The sequence below is a fragment of the Lethenteron reissneri genome, chromosome 34 (genome assembly GCF_015708825.2).
Source record: "Lethenteron reissneri isolate LAM-NWPU_2019-01 chromosome 34, ASM1570882v1, whole genome shotgun sequence".
Taxonomy (NCBI): Eukaryota; Metazoa; Chordata; class Hyperoartia; order Petromyzontiformes; family Petromyzontidae; genus Lethenteron; species Lethenteron reissneri.
Window position 1 is genome coordinate 2,351,852 of NC_083812.1, and position 20,965 is coordinate 2,372,816.

At 44.7% G+C, this 20,965-nt stretch overlaps 1 protein-coding gene across 1 annotated transcript in view; it reads right to left on the reverse strand.

Moving 5' to 3' along the window:
* DDX46 (DEAD-box helicase 46) overlaps positions 1-20,965 on the reverse strand; it is a 30,299-nt gene extending 9,334 nt beyond the window's left edge. The window contains 17 exon segments of the mRNA XM_061564918.1: positions 352-545; positions 1,117-1,279; positions 2,214-2,297; positions 2,299-2,379; positions 5,312-5,394; positions 8,718-8,796; positions 10,383-10,504; positions 11,961-12,136; positions 13,495-13,615; positions 14,416-14,584; positions 14,992-15,099; positions 16,582-16,865; positions 17,455-17,620; positions 18,037-18,115; positions 18,774-18,887; positions 20,034-20,168; positions 20,785-20,965. Of these exon segments, the coding sequence (XP_061420902.1) occupies positions 352-545; positions 1,117-1,279; positions 2,214-2,297; positions 2,299-2,379; positions 5,312-5,394; positions 8,718-8,796; positions 10,383-10,504; positions 11,961-12,136; positions 13,495-13,615; positions 14,416-14,584; positions 14,992-15,099; positions 16,582-16,865; positions 17,455-17,620; positions 18,037-18,115; positions 18,774-18,887; positions 20,034-20,168; positions 20,785-20,801 (2,175 nt within the window). The 5' untranslated portion in view covers positions 20,802-20,965.

Sequence of the window (20,965 nt, forward strand, 5' to 3'; positions counted from 1 at the left end):
TTTATTTTACCAGCTATAAGACCCACTGAGTTATACGGCTCTTTTTCAGAAGCGACCTGGCCACAAATGATAGCTCAACAAAGTGGCTTATCGCGTGGAAAATTAAGGCAGCCAAATTATCTCAACGCATGTTTCTTAATGTGGAGGGAAAAACCGGAGGACCTGGAGCAAATTCCACATGACTACGGGGAGAGAGAGACATGCAAACTCCAAATATACAGCAGCAGGCGTCAGGGTCGGAATGGCACCCAAGACCACCTGTCTACCAGGCGAGGTAGTTAACATCTTGCCACCATGCCGACATAGATGAAGCGAAGGCGATCTCGGCCGATAATAATTATTGGTGTCCACCTTGTTGCCGGCGCGGCCCGTGCGGCCCACGCGGTGCACGTAGTCCTCGTAGTGGTTGGGGCAGTCGTAGTTGACCACCATGATCAGATGCTTGACGTCGAGGCCCCTAGCCGCCACCGACGTGGCAACCATCAGGCGGCACACGCCCGACTTGAAGTCGTTGATGATGCTGTCACGGTCGTACTGGTCGATGCCTGCGCGGAGAGGGGGGGGGGTGGAGAGGCACGGGGGAGAGAGACAGTCAGCGTCTATGACCAAATCACCCCAAGTGAATGGGCCCGACCCCACCAGATCTGAGGTGCTAAGCACGGCTGAACCTGGTTAGTGCTAAAGATGGTGGAGTGCACAGCAATAGCAAGGTCTGGTAGGCTTGGGCTGCATGTTGGCCAGGACATGGCAGTATGGCAGTTGTTGATTTATCATATTCAGTGATACCCCTTCATGTCATTAAGAGTATACTTTTTATTACAATAATTTCCTGCCCATTATTTATGAATGCGGATGTAATCAATGAAAACCTACCTTGGGGATTGATTGGATCATACTTCAGCACGAAGGTTAGTGCAGATTGGCAAAGGTTTGGGTCCGTGACCGGTGTTAGCTGTGGCCAGGAATTGATTTCAGGTGGTTTCGATTCATAGCGCAGTGCGCTAACCAGCACCCCACTCTTACTTTTGATCAAATCAACACAGGAAGTCGCGACAACGGAGGACGCAATAGGACGAGCACGCAGGGGCCTGACACCGCGTGTGCAGCACCGCTCACCTCCATGCAGTGACAAGCAAGGGTAGGACGCCTTCATGAGGTCCTTGAGCAGTGAGTCGGCATGCTCCTGCTTATCCACAAACACGATGACAGCCCCCTTCTCCTGGTACAGGCCCAGCAGCTCCAGCAGCTTGTAGAACTTGGTGTCCTCCTCGATCACGATCTGTGGTCGACGTGCACAGCGCTCGATCGTGACGGGCTTCCCACATTCAAGCCCAGGCCTTCGGCAGCGCCAGCTCTGTGCTTTAACCATCATCGAGGCACCAACCAAGCAACCAAACTGCAAACTGTGATGACTTTTTTTTGTTACTTGAAAGCCGCTGACAAAAAGGTTTTGAATTCTTGTGAACCAAATCACCAACGGTAACGCAGGTCCAAGGGTGGTGAGCGAATGACGTTAGACTAACGGCACCGAAGACTGTTTAGTCAGGAGAAAACGTGAGCTTAATCATGAAAGTAAGAGGCTTAAAGAGTGCAAGTACATTCATGTGTACTTTTGTGCGGGCATTCACACACGCATCCAAACATACATGTCTACATGACTCCCATAGGCACTCAACCTTAAATTAGTATGTGGTGTGATGTTGGTCACCCCCCCCCCCCCCCCGCGCGTCGTGTGCCCTACCGGCCTTAACAGGCGTTCTATAACAGCATTTGTCCCAACAGTCAACAGCCTGTAGCAAACACGTCTCCAGATACTCTTGGATGATGGCATTGGGGGGGGGCAGGGCTGTTGTTGGGGGTCACCGTAACAGTGATATACCACGAAGGAGAAGAGCGAACATGGGTGGGCGAAAGGGACATATGGTGGTGCAGAGCCAACCCCAGCACCCCACGAGTGGTTAACCGAGTCTGTAGGCCTACAGGGGTATCTCAGTCTTTGTACGTGCGTGCGTACCTGCGTGTGTAAGTTCATGCACACGCAGCCAGATGTGGTGCTGGCCATTCATCCCCTCATGTGCGGTGCTGGCCTTCATAGGTGCTCGCCAACAGCGCTTGCCCTAACAGTCTGTTAAAAAGCTACATGGGGGATCTTTGTCTTTGCAGGTGTGTACGCGTGTGCGATGCCGTCTCCGCCAGCCACCCGTGACCCTCACCACGTGCTGCTCGACGTCGGAGCAGACGACAGAGCGACCTCCGACCTGCACCTCGACGGGCTTGTTGAGGATGCGGCGAGCGAGGCGCCTCCATGGCGCGTGGAAACGTGGCCGAGAACATCACCGTCTGCCGGTCCGGCCTCGACGTCTCGATGATTCGCATTACCTAGACGAGCGTCAACACGCACGCGCGTTTGTGACAGGTGAGGGATGGATCGCTTGTCTAATTCACGCACACGTACAGCTCGTTTCTCAACCCGCTGCTGGAGTGTGAGTCTCCCAACGCCATCCAGACAGCGAGGGTAAGTTGACCATACTTCAGTGCGGGTTGGTGAAGGTGGAGAGGAGTACAGAAAAATAATGGATTTTTATTAAGTGCCCCCTACTGCCCAAGCCTAATGTATGCCTGTTTTATGCATGGTGGTCACTCATCCAAGCACAATCCAGGCTGAACTCTGCTTAGCTTACAAGGTCTAATGAGATCGGATACCTTCTGAGTGATTTGGTCATAGGCCGCCTAATTCCATGCTGGAGTGTGCCTCTGGTGTGACCGGCCGTGGCGTCGGCCTATCGCACCACAGCCCTGCATACCATCATCAACAGCGGCTAACACAGGACGGGAGCCGACCTCAGGGTGGACAGAGATTGATGCGCGGCCGATGTCAAGGCGGACCGAAACATCACGAAGGTGTTGGACTGCGCTCAGCGCGGCCGGCGTGCTCAGGGGGGGGGGGGGGGGGGTCGCCTGGCGGCCACTCGAGGTGGACCACTACGCTCACGAATGATGATGACGGTGTCTCATTGAAACGGAGATCTTCGAGAAGTGTCACTTACATATTTAATTACAACCTTTGTGCTATCGGGATTATATCACGAGATGCAGTGTCCATTCAAAACTATTGCAGAGCCTGTTATATAACGGCCCCGTGGTACGATATATCAAATGAAATTGATTTATCCACACAGTAGGGGGCGACCTTTCTCCACATACCCTGCTTCTGTAAAATATTCCTTGCATGGCAGCCAAACCGATATAAAACTTTCTCAGTGCTGTAATTTGCCAAATTAAGTTATGAGCTCAATATAATGATGGAATGTATTATATTCATCATTGGTAATCAGGTCAAGGCCAGTAACTCACTACAGTGATGGGTGGCTACCAAGATTCAAATCCAGGATCCCGATGGTGATAGCTTTAGCGTTGACCAGAGCCACACAGCCACCTCCTGCAATTGAGATTAGAGTGAGTCAGGGTAGAATTACTCATGCCAGGTTTAAAATTGTGCCAAGAGTAAAGATTATTATTTTGCTTATTTACCCATGCCTCACCGAGTCTCAACTTTTGCAGGAGTCTCAACTCTGCCAGGAAAGTTTTCGCAGTATATTGCTATGTGTAATCCCAATGGAGTAATTTGCAAGTATTTATTCTACGTGGCAATGTTTGGCCAATACCACTAACATTGTATGCGTTTTTATATATATTTTTGCTATGGAACAAAACCCCAGAACCTGAAGGTAATCCATGCAGAACACGGGGAGAACATACAAACCCACATGGAAAGATACCAAAGTAGAAATCAAAATCAGGCCCTTCTTTCTGCGAGGTCACAAAGTGTTCCTGCTGCGCCCCCCTGCTGCTTCTTATGCTCACTCGAGTAACCTACGTGACATGTGGTTTCTTCCATCCACACAAGGAGCACGCAATGTTTTATCGATTTAAAAAGAGCTTATGTTCACGACACATGCATTGAACCGTGAGAATACATTATTTCTGATATACAAGTATTGTATGTGACTGGTTAATTAATTGCAATGTTGCAGCCACTATCAATTCTACATGTAAAATATAAAAATTATAATAGGGGGAAATGTCATATTCATGTAAATTAAACAGGACTGATAATCATGAGAATTCAATGAATTGTGGACAGCCTTAAAACTTACATCACATGTAAGACGTCTCTCCGTTTTCAGGTTGTACCGCGTAGTATTTGGCATGATGCCTGACATTGTACTCCAAGAGCTGGGAGCTTCTTCAGGAACTGAATGTATTCATATATTTTTAGTCATATAGACATTCAGTTCAGCATGACTTCCCGACATTTAGCTCGATGCAGTATAACCCGTAAACACATTGGACAGCTCTACAACTCTACAGCAGAACCACAAACACCTACGCTGCAGACGACGACATCTTTCACAATCTCATCCAAAAATAATGTGCCTCTTACAATACAGCACCTTAATGGTCCATTAGCTGAACTCTGACCTAAAGGAGGCCTGTCACGCACCACTATAATCCTAACAATGAAACCAGCATCACAACAAGGCCACTTTTAGTTTAGATGGGGAACGCTGTAAACAGTACGACGATCAGTACTGACCCCCCGAGATTCTCAGCTATGCCGGGGTAATTTCAATGGGGCGGTGCGGCCCCAATTTACGTGTTTAACGCTAGTACGGTATAAGAGCACCGAGTCATGGGCACATGGTCCAGCATCGTGTGTACCCATCGGCCAGGGCGAGAGGCGGTAGGACAAGACCTGGCTCATCCAGAGGCGAGAAACCTGAGCCCAACAAATAAAAAGTGAAATAAATACGAGCGGCAGTGTTGATGGTGGCAGCGCATACAGACGACCTCAGTCAAAATCAAAAGCACATGTCCTATCAGGTGTCGGTGTGCTTTAATGCCATCAATCTTTTAATAACTTGTTTATCTGTAGAACTTGCATGGCTATGAGGGAAGAGATAAAATGAAACTGGCAATGCACACAAGGTGCAAGTCTGCTGGCAATAATATGGGATGTGGGGACTTTATTACTGACATGATAATTAAGAGACTTGGTTTTATTTCTGGGGAGACGCTGGGCAGGAGGTGAATTGTGTAAAGATCTCCAGCATGAATACTAAGCATGTGATACATTCACTCCCGAGCAATTCCATGAATTGTCGCGATCCGAGGTCACGATTCGATTCAGGAACCGATGATTTTCCTCTCTCTCATGTCTGACATCACATAAGTATCCCCGCACAAACAATTCTAGGCAGATAAAGAGGAAATACCAGCAAACGGGAAAGAGTCTGGGGCGCGTTATTACCTGTGGCTCGAAGCCCATGTCGAACATGCGGTCGGCCTCGTCAAGAACCATGTATGTGGCCCTCCTGAAGTTCGTCACCCGCCCTGCATGGAAAGGGGTGGCACCACATGACCAAGCGTTTCAGGGATTACTCGCCGTCAACTCGCACGCAAGCAGCCTGTGCGCTGATTGACATCCTTCCAAGAGCCAAGCGATGAAGGATGTGTGGTTTTTATGATTTTGGAAACTTTGCAGAATTTTGCCCCGTGGGCTGCAGAAGAGTTTGTTGTGGGACTGGAAAGGGGAAGTGGATGGGGGAGATGTGGAAATGTTAATGAGGAAAAGAAACTGAAATGTTTCAGTTGTGAAGAAATCCCCGGGGCAGAGCAGCCGGCTTCAAACGTGGTTTGCAAATTCGCCAATTATCAATAGGTTCATGGAAGCCAACATCAATGGCCACACTTAACGTGCAATGCTGATGTGCATTAAAATTCATACTGGACATGCAACAAAACAAACCCCTGAATGCTGATAAAAGGTACACACCGTAAAATAATTGAAATCTTGGAACACTGACTAGAATGAAGGATTTAAATTCTCTCAAACGACTTTGCAAACGTCACATTTTCACACCTTTACCAATGCAACAATTACACTGTGTTAAGCCATGTGCACAGGGTTATTTGTGTGTCATTGTTATTCTGATAGTAAAAGGAGCTGACGCGATTAATGGCATAAGGATCACAGTAATGATTGCACTCCACGGTGTGATGACGGAGGTGGTAACTTGACCTCGTCCCGGTCACCGAACAGATTTTAATCTCAATTATGCTTCGAGGCTAAAAGTTAAGCAACCTTTTACTTTTGAATTACAATAATTTGTGACTGACCTTTAAATGCATTAATTTTGCAGCATGCGGGTCACCTAATAAACAGTGAAACTTTAATGCCAAAATTCTCATCTCGATTACTATCAATTATAATACTTTCCAAAATATTCTTATATAAGCAACCTTTTAAATGTTAAGGTCATATTATTTTAGTTTACATGTTAAAAGGTAGCGTTAACAACGATGGTGCAAACGTATTTTCAGCCTTTGCCGAATTCTTATTCTTGTACGTGCAGTGTACGAACATATTTCTGAACAGCTGATGCTTCAGTATTCGACACGCATGCCACCACACTGTGTACCACCCATCACAGAGCCATAATTACACACACGAGAGTTTAACACAACTCGCTCCCCACTAGCAGCACTTCACAGCATGTTCTCAGCATTTCAATATCACGCAAACATATTTTTTTTCACGGCTCGAGCCATCACGGACCGGCGCAAAATCACAAGCGCCCGCCCGCCTGCCCGCCGCGTGTTCGACCGAGCTATGCTCGGGTATCCCATGGACGAGAGAGAAGCGGCCACCACGAGGAAGTGGGGAGAGGCGAGAGACGTGGCCACAGCCGAGACAACAACAACGCGCTGTGGCTCGGACCTGAGGGACACACAACACACATTACGCCGCATGTGCGGGAGGGTGGTCCCGCGACCGCACGCTAAAAACCGACGCACATATCGGAGCGGCGGTGCTTTTTGTAATTAGGTAGGCATGTAGCGACTCGTCTATTAAAGTACTGTAGATTATTTTATGGTTTTTAAAGTTTTTCGTCTACTTCCCAAGTTTTATTCTTATCATTAGATGAATTACCCATCGGATCTCTCACACACCAGTACAACCCATCGTGTTACAGAAACGGCCCACAGAAGTAGATATGACAGATCTACCTCTGAAATGTTCGTCGCCGCACGAGTCAAAACAAAATGTTTTAATTCTCAGAGCTATAGCCAAATTAAGCGCATGAACAAATTTATTGTGATGATAAAATTGATTATTATGCCGACAGCACATGGGTCAGCTTGTACGCTTGAATAGATTGATTGTGTTTCATGCAAATTATATGCACATTCTCTGTATGCTGATGGCAGTACAAGCAGGCCCCCGAATCATGAGAATTCACTGAATCGTTACATGTCCATGATGAGTAATCATCTGCAGCAACCCAAAAAATAAACCTAAGACATATGCATCGATTGTGGTCTAGGGTTGAACAGCAAATTGGAATGTCAAAATATACATTATGCAGCAGGTCGTTGTTTAAATGTCTGCAGCAGAATCCTCATCATGCTGTGGTGCTTTCGTTTGACTCATTGTTGGCCAATCCAGCTGTCGGTGCATGTACATTAACAGCCCTTTGTCAATTAACTGCTGGGTTGGAGCATCCTCATGCCCTGTGGATCGAAATGGTTATTTGACCATACTTCACCACACCGGTAAGTGTGCGTTGGCGAAGGCGGAGAGCACAGACGTGAGAGCAGAATGCAGCATAGCAACGTCACTGCCGTACATTTTCATAGACCTGAGTCATGAGACGCCTGATGCAACGGGGGAGGGGGGAAAGCACCACATCGATGGCACAGTGCATATTGGAAGCTCGTGGAAGTTGGGTGTGTGTGCGCTGGAAAATGTAAACGCATAAATGCAGTGTGCAGTCCTGAAGGTGATTATAATGGGGTTGCAGAGGTGAAAGGTCAGCTTGTGTTTTGCAATACAATTTTAATCCACAGAGCAACTAAATGCAACGTCTCAAGACACTTTTCAGCAATTCAAATAGAGAGGGGAGTCATTGTTACAGTGTAAAAATGAGACAGTGCACAACTGTAGGTGATCGTAAGCAGAGGAGACAAAGAAAGGTAAGGTGTTTAACGGGAGTATAAAATCAGCCATATTGATAAAATAGGGAAGAGCATTCCAGACAGCAGAGGCACCAGCAGAATTAGCAGCCCCCACTTCAAAGATAAAAGTGATACTCTTTCTTTAAGTTCTCTGCCCAAGAACAGGTGCTTGATTGAAGTTCCCTCTACCCTATCGGATCCCAGTGCCCAATCTCCACCTCGCCACTCCACACTCCAAACAAGGGCTCTTGGGCAAGGACGAGGGAAGGATTATTGGAGGTGCCAGCTTCCCTTTGCTCTCCCTCAAGTGTTCTCGTGGAGACACTATCTTCAGATGCAGAGTTACGGGGCCATATTTAAACTGCTGCACCGCCATGGATCGACGTTGTTTTGGCAACAAAAATAAAGGCACTGTTTTTTGCACACTTGGCCGTTTGTGCGGGAATCCGCAACACACATCTGGATCTGATTCGCGCGGTTTACGCGCTCGCGCAAGCATTGATGACGGCGGCAGTGGCGGCAATGGGCCGACTCTTTTTGCAGAGAGTTATCGAATTAGCAGATTCTGCGAGAGGCCCCAGTGAAGTCAACTATGCGCTGCGTAGTCGGTACACGCCACGGATATCGCTTCCGTACAAGCACGCGGGTCGGTCGTAAATCTCGCGTCCTGCCCCGGTAACACGAGCGCGAGGGCTTACCGCTGTTTGCAGCCAGCATGTCGATCATCCGGCCGGGCGTGCACACGATGATTTCTGCTCCCCTCTTCAATTCAGCGATCTGTAACAAAACACAAGTGCATGAGAAAACGCAGAACTGAAACGGCCGAGCATCTTAGGGGGGAGGTCAGAGCATCGAGCCAAAGCAGCCGAAATTCCAGAGCGTGGAATCCAGGTTTCGGCCACCAGCTATAAAAAACGGTTTCGTAGAGTGTAGTGAGAGGTGACGGTCTTCACTTGGTTACTGATGACGACGTTGCATTAAATTAGATCTTTCACTGAAGGAGAAACTGTAGATTTGAAGTGGCCAGGGGCGGGGGGACGGTCTCAGGGGGTCAACACTCTGAGCCAACACTGCTGAGCATCTGGGTAGAATCCAGGTTTCAGATAGCCGTGATTAAACTGGTCTTCTCATAAGTGCAGTCCATGGTAACCTGAGCCTGGTTAGCAATTTATTACACAAAACGGTCACATTACATTTGGTTTCTCACTTAATTGGGCTACATTCCAGATCTGAGAAAATTACCGCTTTGACCGTCGAGTGAGAAACGTGTCTGTGAAGCAGGGCAAGCAGGAAAGTGTTCCTGCTATTGTGGGATTTAAAAAAAGATGTCAATTGATAGAATATCCACAAGGAGTGGGTGAAATCTGTTTCCACAGGCCCTCCTCTAACACACGAGGTGATACCCTATTCTGTGAGAGTTATAACGAGACACTTAATCTCATAACATGACGCCAATAGGACAGTTAGAATATATGTGGGAGAAAAAAAATCGCAACGAAATAACAGATTCTGGTCTATATTTTTGGAAAAGATCTTGAGCTAAACCCTTAAAGTTAAAATAGGAAATTAAAAGTACACGTACATTGTACTTAAAATATTAAATGTCATAGACATGTTGTCAGACCACCTTTACTGGACTTGCTCAGTATTAATCTACATCACCTGGGTTACACTGAGTGTTTTAAAACGAGTGCATGCTAATGGATTATAGGGCAGGTGATAACGATTATATTTTGGTCAAGTGGGTTAGTTGGCGAGTTGTGAGTAGGCAATTCAGTTCGCAAGCGAATGAAAGAGTGGGTGAGCTGAGTCAAAGTAAGAATGAGTCAGAGTGTGTGTGAATAAGTGAGTAAATTAGTTCCACAGTTTGCAAGACTTGACTTAAGGCTTTCGTGACTGCAGGAATTCATATTCTTTGGGTATTTCGGTAAAGTCATGTAGATAGAAAAAATAATAGAAATAAAATGAAATGTTTGAAATAAAAATTAAGTGAATACAAATAATAATTTTTTTCTATCTACGTGACTTTACCGAAAGACCCAAAGAATAGTTTGCAAGACTATTGGTGCATGGTTAGCAAGTGCGTGAGTTGAGCAAGTGAGCGACTGTGATAGTACGCTTACATTAAAGAGACTAAACGAGTTGGAGAGTGGTGGTGATTTGGGAGATTAGAATATGTGATTGAGTCGGTGAATGAATGGCAGAGAGTTTGTAGGGAAGCGAGCAAGTGAGAGAGCGAAAGATTTGCCAAGTCAGCGAATGAGTGAGTCAGTGAATGAGTGAGCAAGACCATGCACAAAGCAAGTTGCAGTGAGGAGCGCAAGCAGGGAGTGGGGGGGCAGGGGCGGAGGGGGTGGCGGCACCTGTTCACTGATGCCCGTGCCACCGTACACGCACACCACGCGCAGCGCCAACTGCTTGGTGAACTTCCTGCACTCCTTGGCGATCTGCAGAGCCAGCTCGCGCGTTGGCGTCATAATCACGCCTGCGACGGCAACACAAGCGCTGATGTCAATCTTTTCTCCCAGGTCTCCGTTTCAGCAAAGTGCAACAACATGTCTTGACAGGTGGTAATGGGGTTCTAAATCAATAAAATGACAGATGGGCAGCTCTGAAATGCAATTACGTACGTACTTTGGAATGGGCATCTATATTTTTGGATATACGTATGGAAGCGTGCACACTACCAACGATTTGGTCTGCGTTTGATCGGCGCTGCCAACAAAGTTATTTCATTTTTATTTAATTTGCATGGGTCATATACAAATTGCTTCCATCTATCAGGTCAAGAAACGTACCCCTTTCACCTTACATACAAGTATGATTAATTTATTTTACAAACAGAGAATGTGCTTGAACAGACTCTCACGTGACTATAAATAATGAACTTCTGATCAATATTTTTTCGTACATATATTTGTATATTTACAGCCCTTTGGCAATCCAGCGCTGGATGAAGGACTCCTTACAACGTGCCGGTCATAGCATGCTTGTTTGACCATAATTGACCATGCTGGGTCAATGCAGGTGAGAAGGCGGACCATGCATGTTTAGGACATCACTTGGCCACCGATGTGAGTGTCGGCCTAGAATTTAACTCAGCAGCAGCTAGGCTCATAGGGTGGTGCATGGACCACCGTACCATTGCATGTCAATTAAACAATCTTCACAAACCGAAATAAGAAGGAAGTTTCACACGAATAGGTTCATATTGGCCTGTGCACTTTCTGTCAAGAAAAGAATTAGATCAAGCAAATACTCTCCTGTTGAAAAGCTCATGTTAACGAGACATGTGATTATCATTTTGATCCAACAGTTTACACAAGCCTGCAGTAATCACACTATTATGCTTTTCGTGCAGCATGTCTAATTACACTACACGCCTAAACAGTTGCAATTCAGTAAAAGGATGAGAATGTAGAGATATATATCACCGTTCACTTCGCATTTGGTTTTGTGCACATTTATAGCACATTTTTTAACAATTTTAAAAACCTGTTTGTTGAATTAAACTTCATAAAACTCCAAATATTTGTTGCAATAACATAACTGATAATTAAAACATGTATCCCAATATATGAACATATTTACAAGAAACTAAATAAATTTGCAATGTAACATTCCATGGCACTACTTTTGAGAACATGAATAAACAGTGGAGAATGCGCAGTAACAATAACACTCTTCACCAACTGCAATCATTTAATCACTTATGCAAACACATAGCAAAACTCATATCGAATGCACAAAAAAATAAACACCACACTTAATTCTCTGGCACACTGCACTGCAAAAACACAGCTTCATAAACACCCTAGAGTACATGAACTCGGGAATGGTTTAATTTTTCTCTCGTCATCTGCCCGTTCCCTCCCCGACAACCAAACGAAGCCGGTGCGACAGGGTGAGGCGTGCGAGCGGACACGCCGGGATGGCTGTACCGATGGGCCCCTCCCCTTCCTCCAGAGGCCGCTGGTCCATGACGTGCCGGAACATGGGCAGCAGGAAGCCGATGGTCTTTCCGCTGCCCGTCTTGGCAATGCCTATGAGGTCGCGGCCAGACATGATGGCCGGAATGGCCTGTGCCTGGATGGGTGTGGGCTTCTCGTAGTTTTGCCTGTGCATTTCCACGAGAGAAAGAGTTTCAAGGAGGCCATTCATTACAAAGGAAAGCAAAGTAACTGCAGTTGTTCATTTCAGTGTCTCAGTGTCAACTATAATCGCATGCAAAATGTTTTTTACAGGTTTGCCGCACAAATCGAAATGTATAAAATAAGTCTAACCCTTTTATGTGTGTGTGTCTTCAATGTCTGTTCAAACATTCCACGTGGTGACTGACGAACCCTGCTGCTGGGGGCTTCACGATGGTTGTCGTTGACCAATAACATTGAAACGATCCGTCCATTTGAACGTTCGTGCATGTGCCAATAAGTTGAACCGTTACAAAAATGTGACTTGACTCAATTACCGATTTAATGTGTTTTGGAATCAATAATTTAATCAGAAAAATTCTAAATATAAAAATCGATAACTGATTGAGGATCCTAACAGCAATAATGCACAATTGCAGGATAGGCCCAACCAGACATGTAATGCTTTAGTCGAAAACGAACTTGATGTATTGTCATGATTCTGTGCCATGTTTGAAATTGAGTTTCTTCCTTGTTGATACGGTGCGAAATAGAATGGATGGTTTGAAACATGGGCACGGTGTGATTGAGTTTATTGGTGCGGATGCAATGATGCATGGAAAATATAAAATGATTTGAAAAACTAGATTATTTGTCTTGTTTTTACGGTCTAATTTGTATAGCTTTAGGAAGATAATTGCATTGATAATAATTCAATTGCTCTTATTTGTATAGTTTTTTACACATCATTTGGCAAAATGAAACATTAGCATATTAATTGAAAAGAATTCGTAATTCCATAAATAATCTATTTTATAAGCACAATTCAATGAAAGTAACATGAGCATAAGAATACATTTTAATAGATGAATTTGTGAAATGCCTAGACTAGATTTCTTGCCATGCCTCATCACTTAGCTTAACCAGAATCCTACAGTTAACTTCTTTCCTCGCTCGAACGTAAATATATATTTATACATCTCAGCACTAACCTTAAACTGCACCAAAATATTGAAAATTTCGCATCAATGCTCACGTTATCCACATCACCTTGGTGCTCATTATGGCACCAACGCCCACGTAAATAAGGCATTGATCTGGCATTGATCTGCTGAATTTTTTTCCTATCCTGTGCCATTTTCTGCATCGCAGCACAAATCTGTCAGCAGCCTCACTGTGAGTTCCTTCGCAGCACCCAGAATACGTAGCTGTAAATTTCATTACGAAAAGAGAGACACTGCTCTGCCACGGTTGCTCGACATTTACTTGTCAGCTGGTCAGATGCATCATTGAATGGAGTCGCCAGTCATACAAAAGGGGGACTTCGTGAATTGTGTTCACTCACTTCTTGAGGGTGTTGAGAATCTTCATGGAGATGCCACACTGCACCCAGGTCTTTATTGGTTTGGGGCAACCCTTGCCCTTCACAATGACGCCTTCCATCTCCAGCCTGTAAGCGCTCACCTCTTGGGGGATGAACGCGAGATCGCGAGATGTGAAAGAGACCGACGGGGCGGGTTGGGGTGAGGTTAGAGAGATAACGGCGCAAATACAAATGGATGCAAGGTTCGCTTGTTACTTAGCATCGTGAATGGATTGTGGAAATTTGCAGTGATGACACAGTTCCCTTTCTAACGACATGGTGTGCGTGTTGGTGGAGCAGCCATCGTTCATTTGGAAAGCGCGAAGGCATGTGAATGCCAAAACGTCGCCTGCTTCTTATACAAAGAATAATATTGATAGAATGAAAAGTAAGCCCAAGATGCTTTATAATCTCAGCTGAAAATAAAATTTGAGAAACTGTCAAACCACAAAACAGGAAAAACGATGAAATGCATCGCTAAGAACACCCCTGTCGGTATAAATGTTTACTTATGCAAGGCACAACATCAAAAATTATGTTTTTATTTATATTTCATGTAAATACTTGCAAATTATATTCAGATGTCACTTATTCGTTAATAGAACAAATGATATAGACCTATGCAGAACATACGAGACAGAAAATGTACACGGGAGGGAATACAAACGGATCGAAAACAATACATTCTTAATTCAAATCGTCACCCCAGATTCTGACAATTCATAGAATCGTGGGAGTGGTGAATAATTGCACGACTACTCGTGTATGTATGTTGAACTTCTTTCGCGCCCTACTTAGCCAACCGTGCTATTCGGACAACAAACTAAATGCAAAAAGCAGCTCTAAAGAAACGAGCATTCAATCTAGATTTTAAAGTGCAAGGGAGACATTGGCGGGGGGCACCTTCTGCTGTCATCTTGGCCAGCTCGGGAACCTCGACGTAGAAGTTTCGGCGGAAGGGCTCGTACGCAATCTTGGAGTGGTCCACCACCTCCACCATCTTGCGCTGCTTGTTCTGATTGTATCCGGTGAGCGCCGTGGCCAGGTCCGAGTCCTCCTCTTCGGATGAGTACTGCGCATCCGACACAGCACACACGTCTCATCGCACCGAGCAGACGCCCATGGGACGGACACGTGCGCCTATACAGCAGGTTATGTAGAACAAAGTATAAACACAATAATCCCAAAATATCTCACCACTATAGTCATTAACACCGATCCATAGCACGTCTGTGTGTGTATATATAAATAAAATGCTTAGTGTATATGAGCTAGAAATAATTACATCATTTGGAATAATTGCTTTCATCAATAGCCAATAATTACTGCTTATATCACTACTAACGACAGTGACAAGTGAAATAACCCCATCAAACATCTTCTGCAGAAGCGAGCGCTTTTCGGGAAAGTGACTTTAGGTCCTGGGCAGTGGATGCACAGCAAGATAATGATGAACGTGTTCCAGACCAACGAACTCACCTCCATGGCATCCTGGTCATTCTCCATCAGCTCCCCTTTGGGCTTCTCTACCTCCGACTGCTTTTTGGTGACCACCGTGACCACCTTCGTAACCGAGGAGCCCGCCTTCTGTTGGCACCAATAATGAGCGTTATTTAACCCCAAAGCTAAATGTCCATATAGCTGGAGAATTGAAAAATGAAAAGAAAAAAATACAAATACGTCACGACAAGTAGTGGTGGTAACTTGACCATACTTCGCCATGCTGGTCAGTGCGGGTTTGCGAAGGTGGGAACAATTATTATGGGAGCATACAAGTACAATATAACAGTGGATTTTGCTGCATTGCCCTCTGTTGCTCACCACATAGGACTTACGTTGTCTTCAACTGTCACAGTGTAGCGTGGACAAGTCATTCGGTACCATTTGCCCTTACAGTGAACATATTAGTGAATATTACATTGGAAAGGGAGCTGTAACTGAAACTAACAAGAAAACTACTTAAATGTCACAGTGTAGCGTGGACAAGTCATTCGGTACCATGTGCCCTTACAGTGAACATATTAGTGAATATTACATTGGAAAGGGAGCTGTAACTGAAACTAACAAGAAAACTACTTAATGTGGTCTTGTAAATGCGAGACAAATTTCAAATGAACCGTCAACTGAACAAAACCATATTAACTGTTTGTTTTTGCCATTCCTGCTACTGTTGTTTGTACAAAAGGAAAGGCATACTACATCACTGGAAATACCTTTACTGACAACACAGTAGTCTGTCATGGCAGGGAACAATTCAGGAATAGGATACCATAAGGATTCCCCCAGTGCCTCTCCAATGAAGGATTTTAAACACTCTTGAGTGCCTTATACCGCCCGAGATGGCCACAATTCTGGACTCACAGCTTGATTTAAAGCACCACGGCAATGCTGTAGTCAGATGCCCTGTGGGACAGCATGCACGTGTGCTGACTTGGTTATTAATAAAACAACGGCAGCATGGAAAAGTGTGACCTTGGTGCTTGCAAGGCTGTATGGGATAGACTGCATGGTTGTTCCTCATGCCTACAATCACAAGCACTGCCTCAATCAGCACCACTACCATGAGCAAAGACAACGCCGTCCCTGTTAAGCCTTATAAAATGTTGAAACAAGTGTTGTTAGCAATCATTTATTAAGACGAATATGGCCAGAAGTACACTTGGCCAGAAGCACACTTGTCTTATTTTGTCTCCCAAGTGATATTTACACAATGCACCAGTTACTCACTTATGATTAATTGAGGAAGGGGATGCCAAAGGTAGGCTCAAATACCACTTGCCATTGATGGTTTAGAATTGAATCAATGTAACCAAGATTACTACTACTACTACAGGCTAGTGCTGCCACCTACTCCATAAATGCCAACATCTGCTGCATTACCAAGTCCATCACATGCACAGCCAACAGTTCCCATCACCACCAGCTGCACAAGTAACTCCATCAACACCAACACCAGCTCCATCACCAACCATTACTATCATCAGCAGCAGCAAAATCCACCAACTCCATCAGCAACCCCCACTGCCAACAACTCTACCAGTCAGCAACACCGGCAGCAGCAGGACCTACCTTCTCGCCCGTCTTTGCGTCGCCCATGTTGAACTTCTTCACCTCCTCCTTGATGCCCTCCATGAAAGCGTCCAGGGGGTCCACGCCATCGTCGTCGTCATCGTCGACGACAGCCTGAATACTCGCCATGTGCTGCTCGGGCTTGGCCGGCTCCGGCACCGGCACCACCACCTCTTGCACCATCTCCTCCTTCTCCTCGACCTTCAGTTTTGGCTCCTCATCGTCATCCTCCTCCTTGTCGGCAGAATCCTCGTCCTCATCCTCACCCTCATCATCGTCCTCGTCTGCGCCAGACCACAGAAACCGGAGCGTGTGGATTTTACGGCGAGGTGGACAGGAGTTGGTGGCATAGAAATTGATTCCTGAATGAATCCGTGCAGAACTTTGGGTGTTACCACTCAAATATGTGTTTTCAGTTGTCCCAGGGTAGTTTCTGGTTTCTTTCCCCATGCCAAACACCGATTGGAAACGCCCAAACATCCCAATGCGGGACCTTCCAAAAAAAGTCTTGTGACACATTGACTTACATGTAAAATTAACGAGACTGCTAGTCAAAAACCCTTGGGAAAAAACTAAGAAAGTTAGGCTGAATTGACCCTTACAGAAGACATGGACCATTGGCAGATGCCGCTGCAGTGCAGTAAACAGGGCTGAGTCAATTATTTTCCGGTTAAACACTAAAAACGTAAGAATCCATTGCATGGCCGAGAGACACTCAACATTGTCAATTTAAAAAAACGCGTCTCAAGGGCAATCCTGGAGACTTGACACATGCAATTATGGTTTCCTTGAATAGAAGGCATTATTACAACAAATTATTGGTTAGAATTAGAACGATCAAATTATATTGTAAGAAGATCAAAATTAGTTTACCATCATCCTCCAGGCTCCACTTCTTCCGCTGTTTGGACATGAGCTCCACCTGCGTCTTGATGTCGCCAATGTTGATGTGCGCCTTCTTCTTCTGCTCTTCACGCCATTTTTCAATGCGTTCCTTCCTCTTCCTCATCTCCACTTCCAGCTTGCCCTGCTCAAAGCTCTGTCGCGACAAATAATCACTCTCCATGAGTTTGTCATGCCCTTTTGTCAATTTACTGCAAAATGAGGGCCTCCCCATGCTGTGCAGTTTGTGGGGAATATTTAACCACAAGGTACCGCACCGGTTGGTGCAGATTGGCAAAAAAGCAGGGAACGTTGACTATGAAGCATAGTAGTGTACAACAATGGATATTCTGCATTGCCATCTCCTGACATAATCCCACAACAGCCTATAACACCTGTTTTATTGCATGGTGGTCAACCATCCAAAGACTATCTCCGCTGAAACCTGCTGAGCTTGCGAGATATGACAAGATCGAGTGCATTGCAGGTGATTTGCTAATAGTATGCTCTGTATATTGGGTAATTAAAAAAAAAACTCATAGAATATGCAAAAGTGTTCACAAATTACTCACAGGCAGCATCCTTCTCTTCTTCTTTGGGCTTCTCCTTTTCTTCTGGTTCAGGTTTCTCTTTCTTTTCTTTGGACTTGGAACTTCACGTGAAAAATAAAAACAGTCCTTTCATTAATTTTAATTTATACTACGTACAATTTACATTTTCTCACTAATCACGGTTAAGACAGCCCCCATGATGTAACTATTTCTGTGCCAATCTTGATGTGAAGCTTTCATGATTGCAGGAATCCATATTCTTTGGTTCTTTCGGTAAAGTCACGTATGTGACTTTATAAAAAAAAAAGTCACATAGGTGATTTAATGTTATACCTACGTGACTTTACCGAAAAAACCAAAGAGTATATTTCTGTGCCGTCCTAAGGAAATTCTGACAAATTAAACGACTAAAACAATTTTTTTTTCCCTCGGAAAGGATCACTGAGCTATATAGCTATTTTGCAGAAGTGACCCGACCACAAATGATAGCTCAACCAAGTGGCTTATAATGTGGAAAAATGTAGCAGCCAACTACTCTAAGTGTAAGTTTCTAAATGTGGAGGGAAAAACCGGAGAACCCGGAGAAAAATCCACACGACTACGAGGAGAACATGCAAACTCCAAATATACAGACGTCAGGGTCGATGAATCGGTTCGCTATGCTATTCCCAGGAGTGACACTGCGAAAAGTAAAACATTTTCAAGCAAAATAAAACTTTAACAACTTTAATAAGCTGTATCCGGTCCCACATGGCTCACCGCTTGCGTTCCTTGCTGCGGCTGCGTGTGCGGGAGCGTTTGCGCTCCCTCGAGCGGGAGCGACGGGAGCGGCGCTCCCGGCTGTGTGAGCGTCGTCGCTCCCTGCTTGAACGCCTGCGCAACAACACAAGGAAGACTAATCATGCGTATTTAAGAATTGTCTGGATCTTTCTATGTTTGTCCTCAGAAATATTTCAATTAGACACGTTCACTTTTAAGCTGCACAGCAAGGTGATGTCGCGTTACGCGTCATTTGTGGCAATACAAGATGACATCAGGGTAGTAAAATCGTGTGGGGAGGTGAGCACATGGTGTGTGATGTAATCACATTGGCTGAAAAGGGAAATTCATTGAGTGTCGATTTTTTGTTCACGTTGATGAATTTATCCAATTTTTTATGGAATAAATCCCGAACAGCAACACAACTTTCTAATGAATTAAAATTGTATCAGACCATCTTTACATTAATTATTGTGACCCCATGATCCCATGACAGACAGGTGTGCACCACCATGATCCATATAGCAGAAGTAGAGACCCTACTTGCAGCAAGTGAGCCACATACAAGGCTTTAAAACATCGTGGAAACCACTGCAAGTATCTTATTGATAAAAAAGGAGAATATTTTCAAATTGGCAACACCTGTGTTAATAATATTAGTGCACTATGCAAAGGTGATTCTTAAAATAAAAAAAGTTATTACTGGAAAAGAATAAGGTGCATATTAATATGGCCTGCTAAAGGTATTTGAAAGTCCTATTCATCCCAGCAAGGAAAATGTTTCCCACCACTGCCATGGCGTTAACGTACATTATTGCTGGGATCCTAAAACCAAAACTGGTTTGCTAAATTATCTCAAAAACGTAAATAAAACATAAATATAGAAGCAATAACCAATGAAATAATGAAGTTGTATTAATGAATCTTAAGATATTTGCAATGCATGGAATTTTTTAACAAACTAACAGCCCTTTAGATATGACCATCTATCCGTCCCTCCCAACAGCGAGCAACGCTTTTTTTTCTTAAACATTTTGTGGGGTAAACACAAAACCAGCAGGGAATACGCACGCCTCGTAGGTTCAACCAACAAGATCAAAACGACATCTTCTTGATCTGGATGAATGAACATTCAAATAAAAGTGGTTTAATGCCGGGTCCTTTTTTTATATATACACTATAAATAAATTACAACAACAACAACAACAAATCGTGGACACTTTGACGTGGAAAGACAGTGAGTAGTGAACAGCGCGCAACCTCGTGCGCTGGGTCTCGGTGCGTCGGCGGTCACGCTCCCGATCGCGTTTCTTGTCACGACTCTCGGCGGCCTTGGAGCGCTTCTCGGCTGGCGACCTCCCGCGAGACGAAGACCGAGAACGTTTGCGGTGGTGTCTGTGCGATGCAACAACAACAACAAAAAGCATTGCATTCAGTAGGGTGCGAAAGATGTTAGACATACACGGGTATACAAATGGATGTACTTTGTGAGCGGGTATTAGCGGATTTAGACTTGTATACCGGCCCCTTGGTCAAGAGAGAACCGGGATGAAACTAATAATGTGACGAAAGGTCAATTATAACCACGTAAAAAAACGTAAATACTCAAAAAACGGATAGCTTTTAATCATTAAAGATTTCATTTCGTTTCCCGTAATGTTCATGACAAATACACACATTTTTAGTGTACAACGCTTTCCATAACATTTCAGGGTGGAAACTGCAACACAATACGGTTTAGCGGAATGAATAAAGGAAGAGAAATGCATGTTGGCTAAATTATACAATATCGAACGTGATTAAAATACAAGATATCGGTTCAAACAAAATAACAAAGCTCCGTTTTCTTTGAACCTATCTACGTGACTTTACAGAAAAACACAAGTAATATGAATTCCTGCAGTCACGAAAGCTTTAGGTAAAGATTTAAAATACAAGATTTAATTACTGAACAACCACTGGGTACACAACGCTGCAACTCAACGCATTAACGTCGAAACTGTTGTTGTACCTGGAGTCGCGCGCCATTCTCCGCTCCCGTCGTGTTGTTCTTGTCCGTCACACCGCTGGCCGAGTGTTTTGTTGTTGTTGTTTATTGTTGTTAACTTTGTTGTTTTCCTCTCGCTTTTAAATCAACGCCGTCGTTCCGTCAGGCCTCACCCATGACTCCTAGGCCTTCCGGAAGTCTCCGC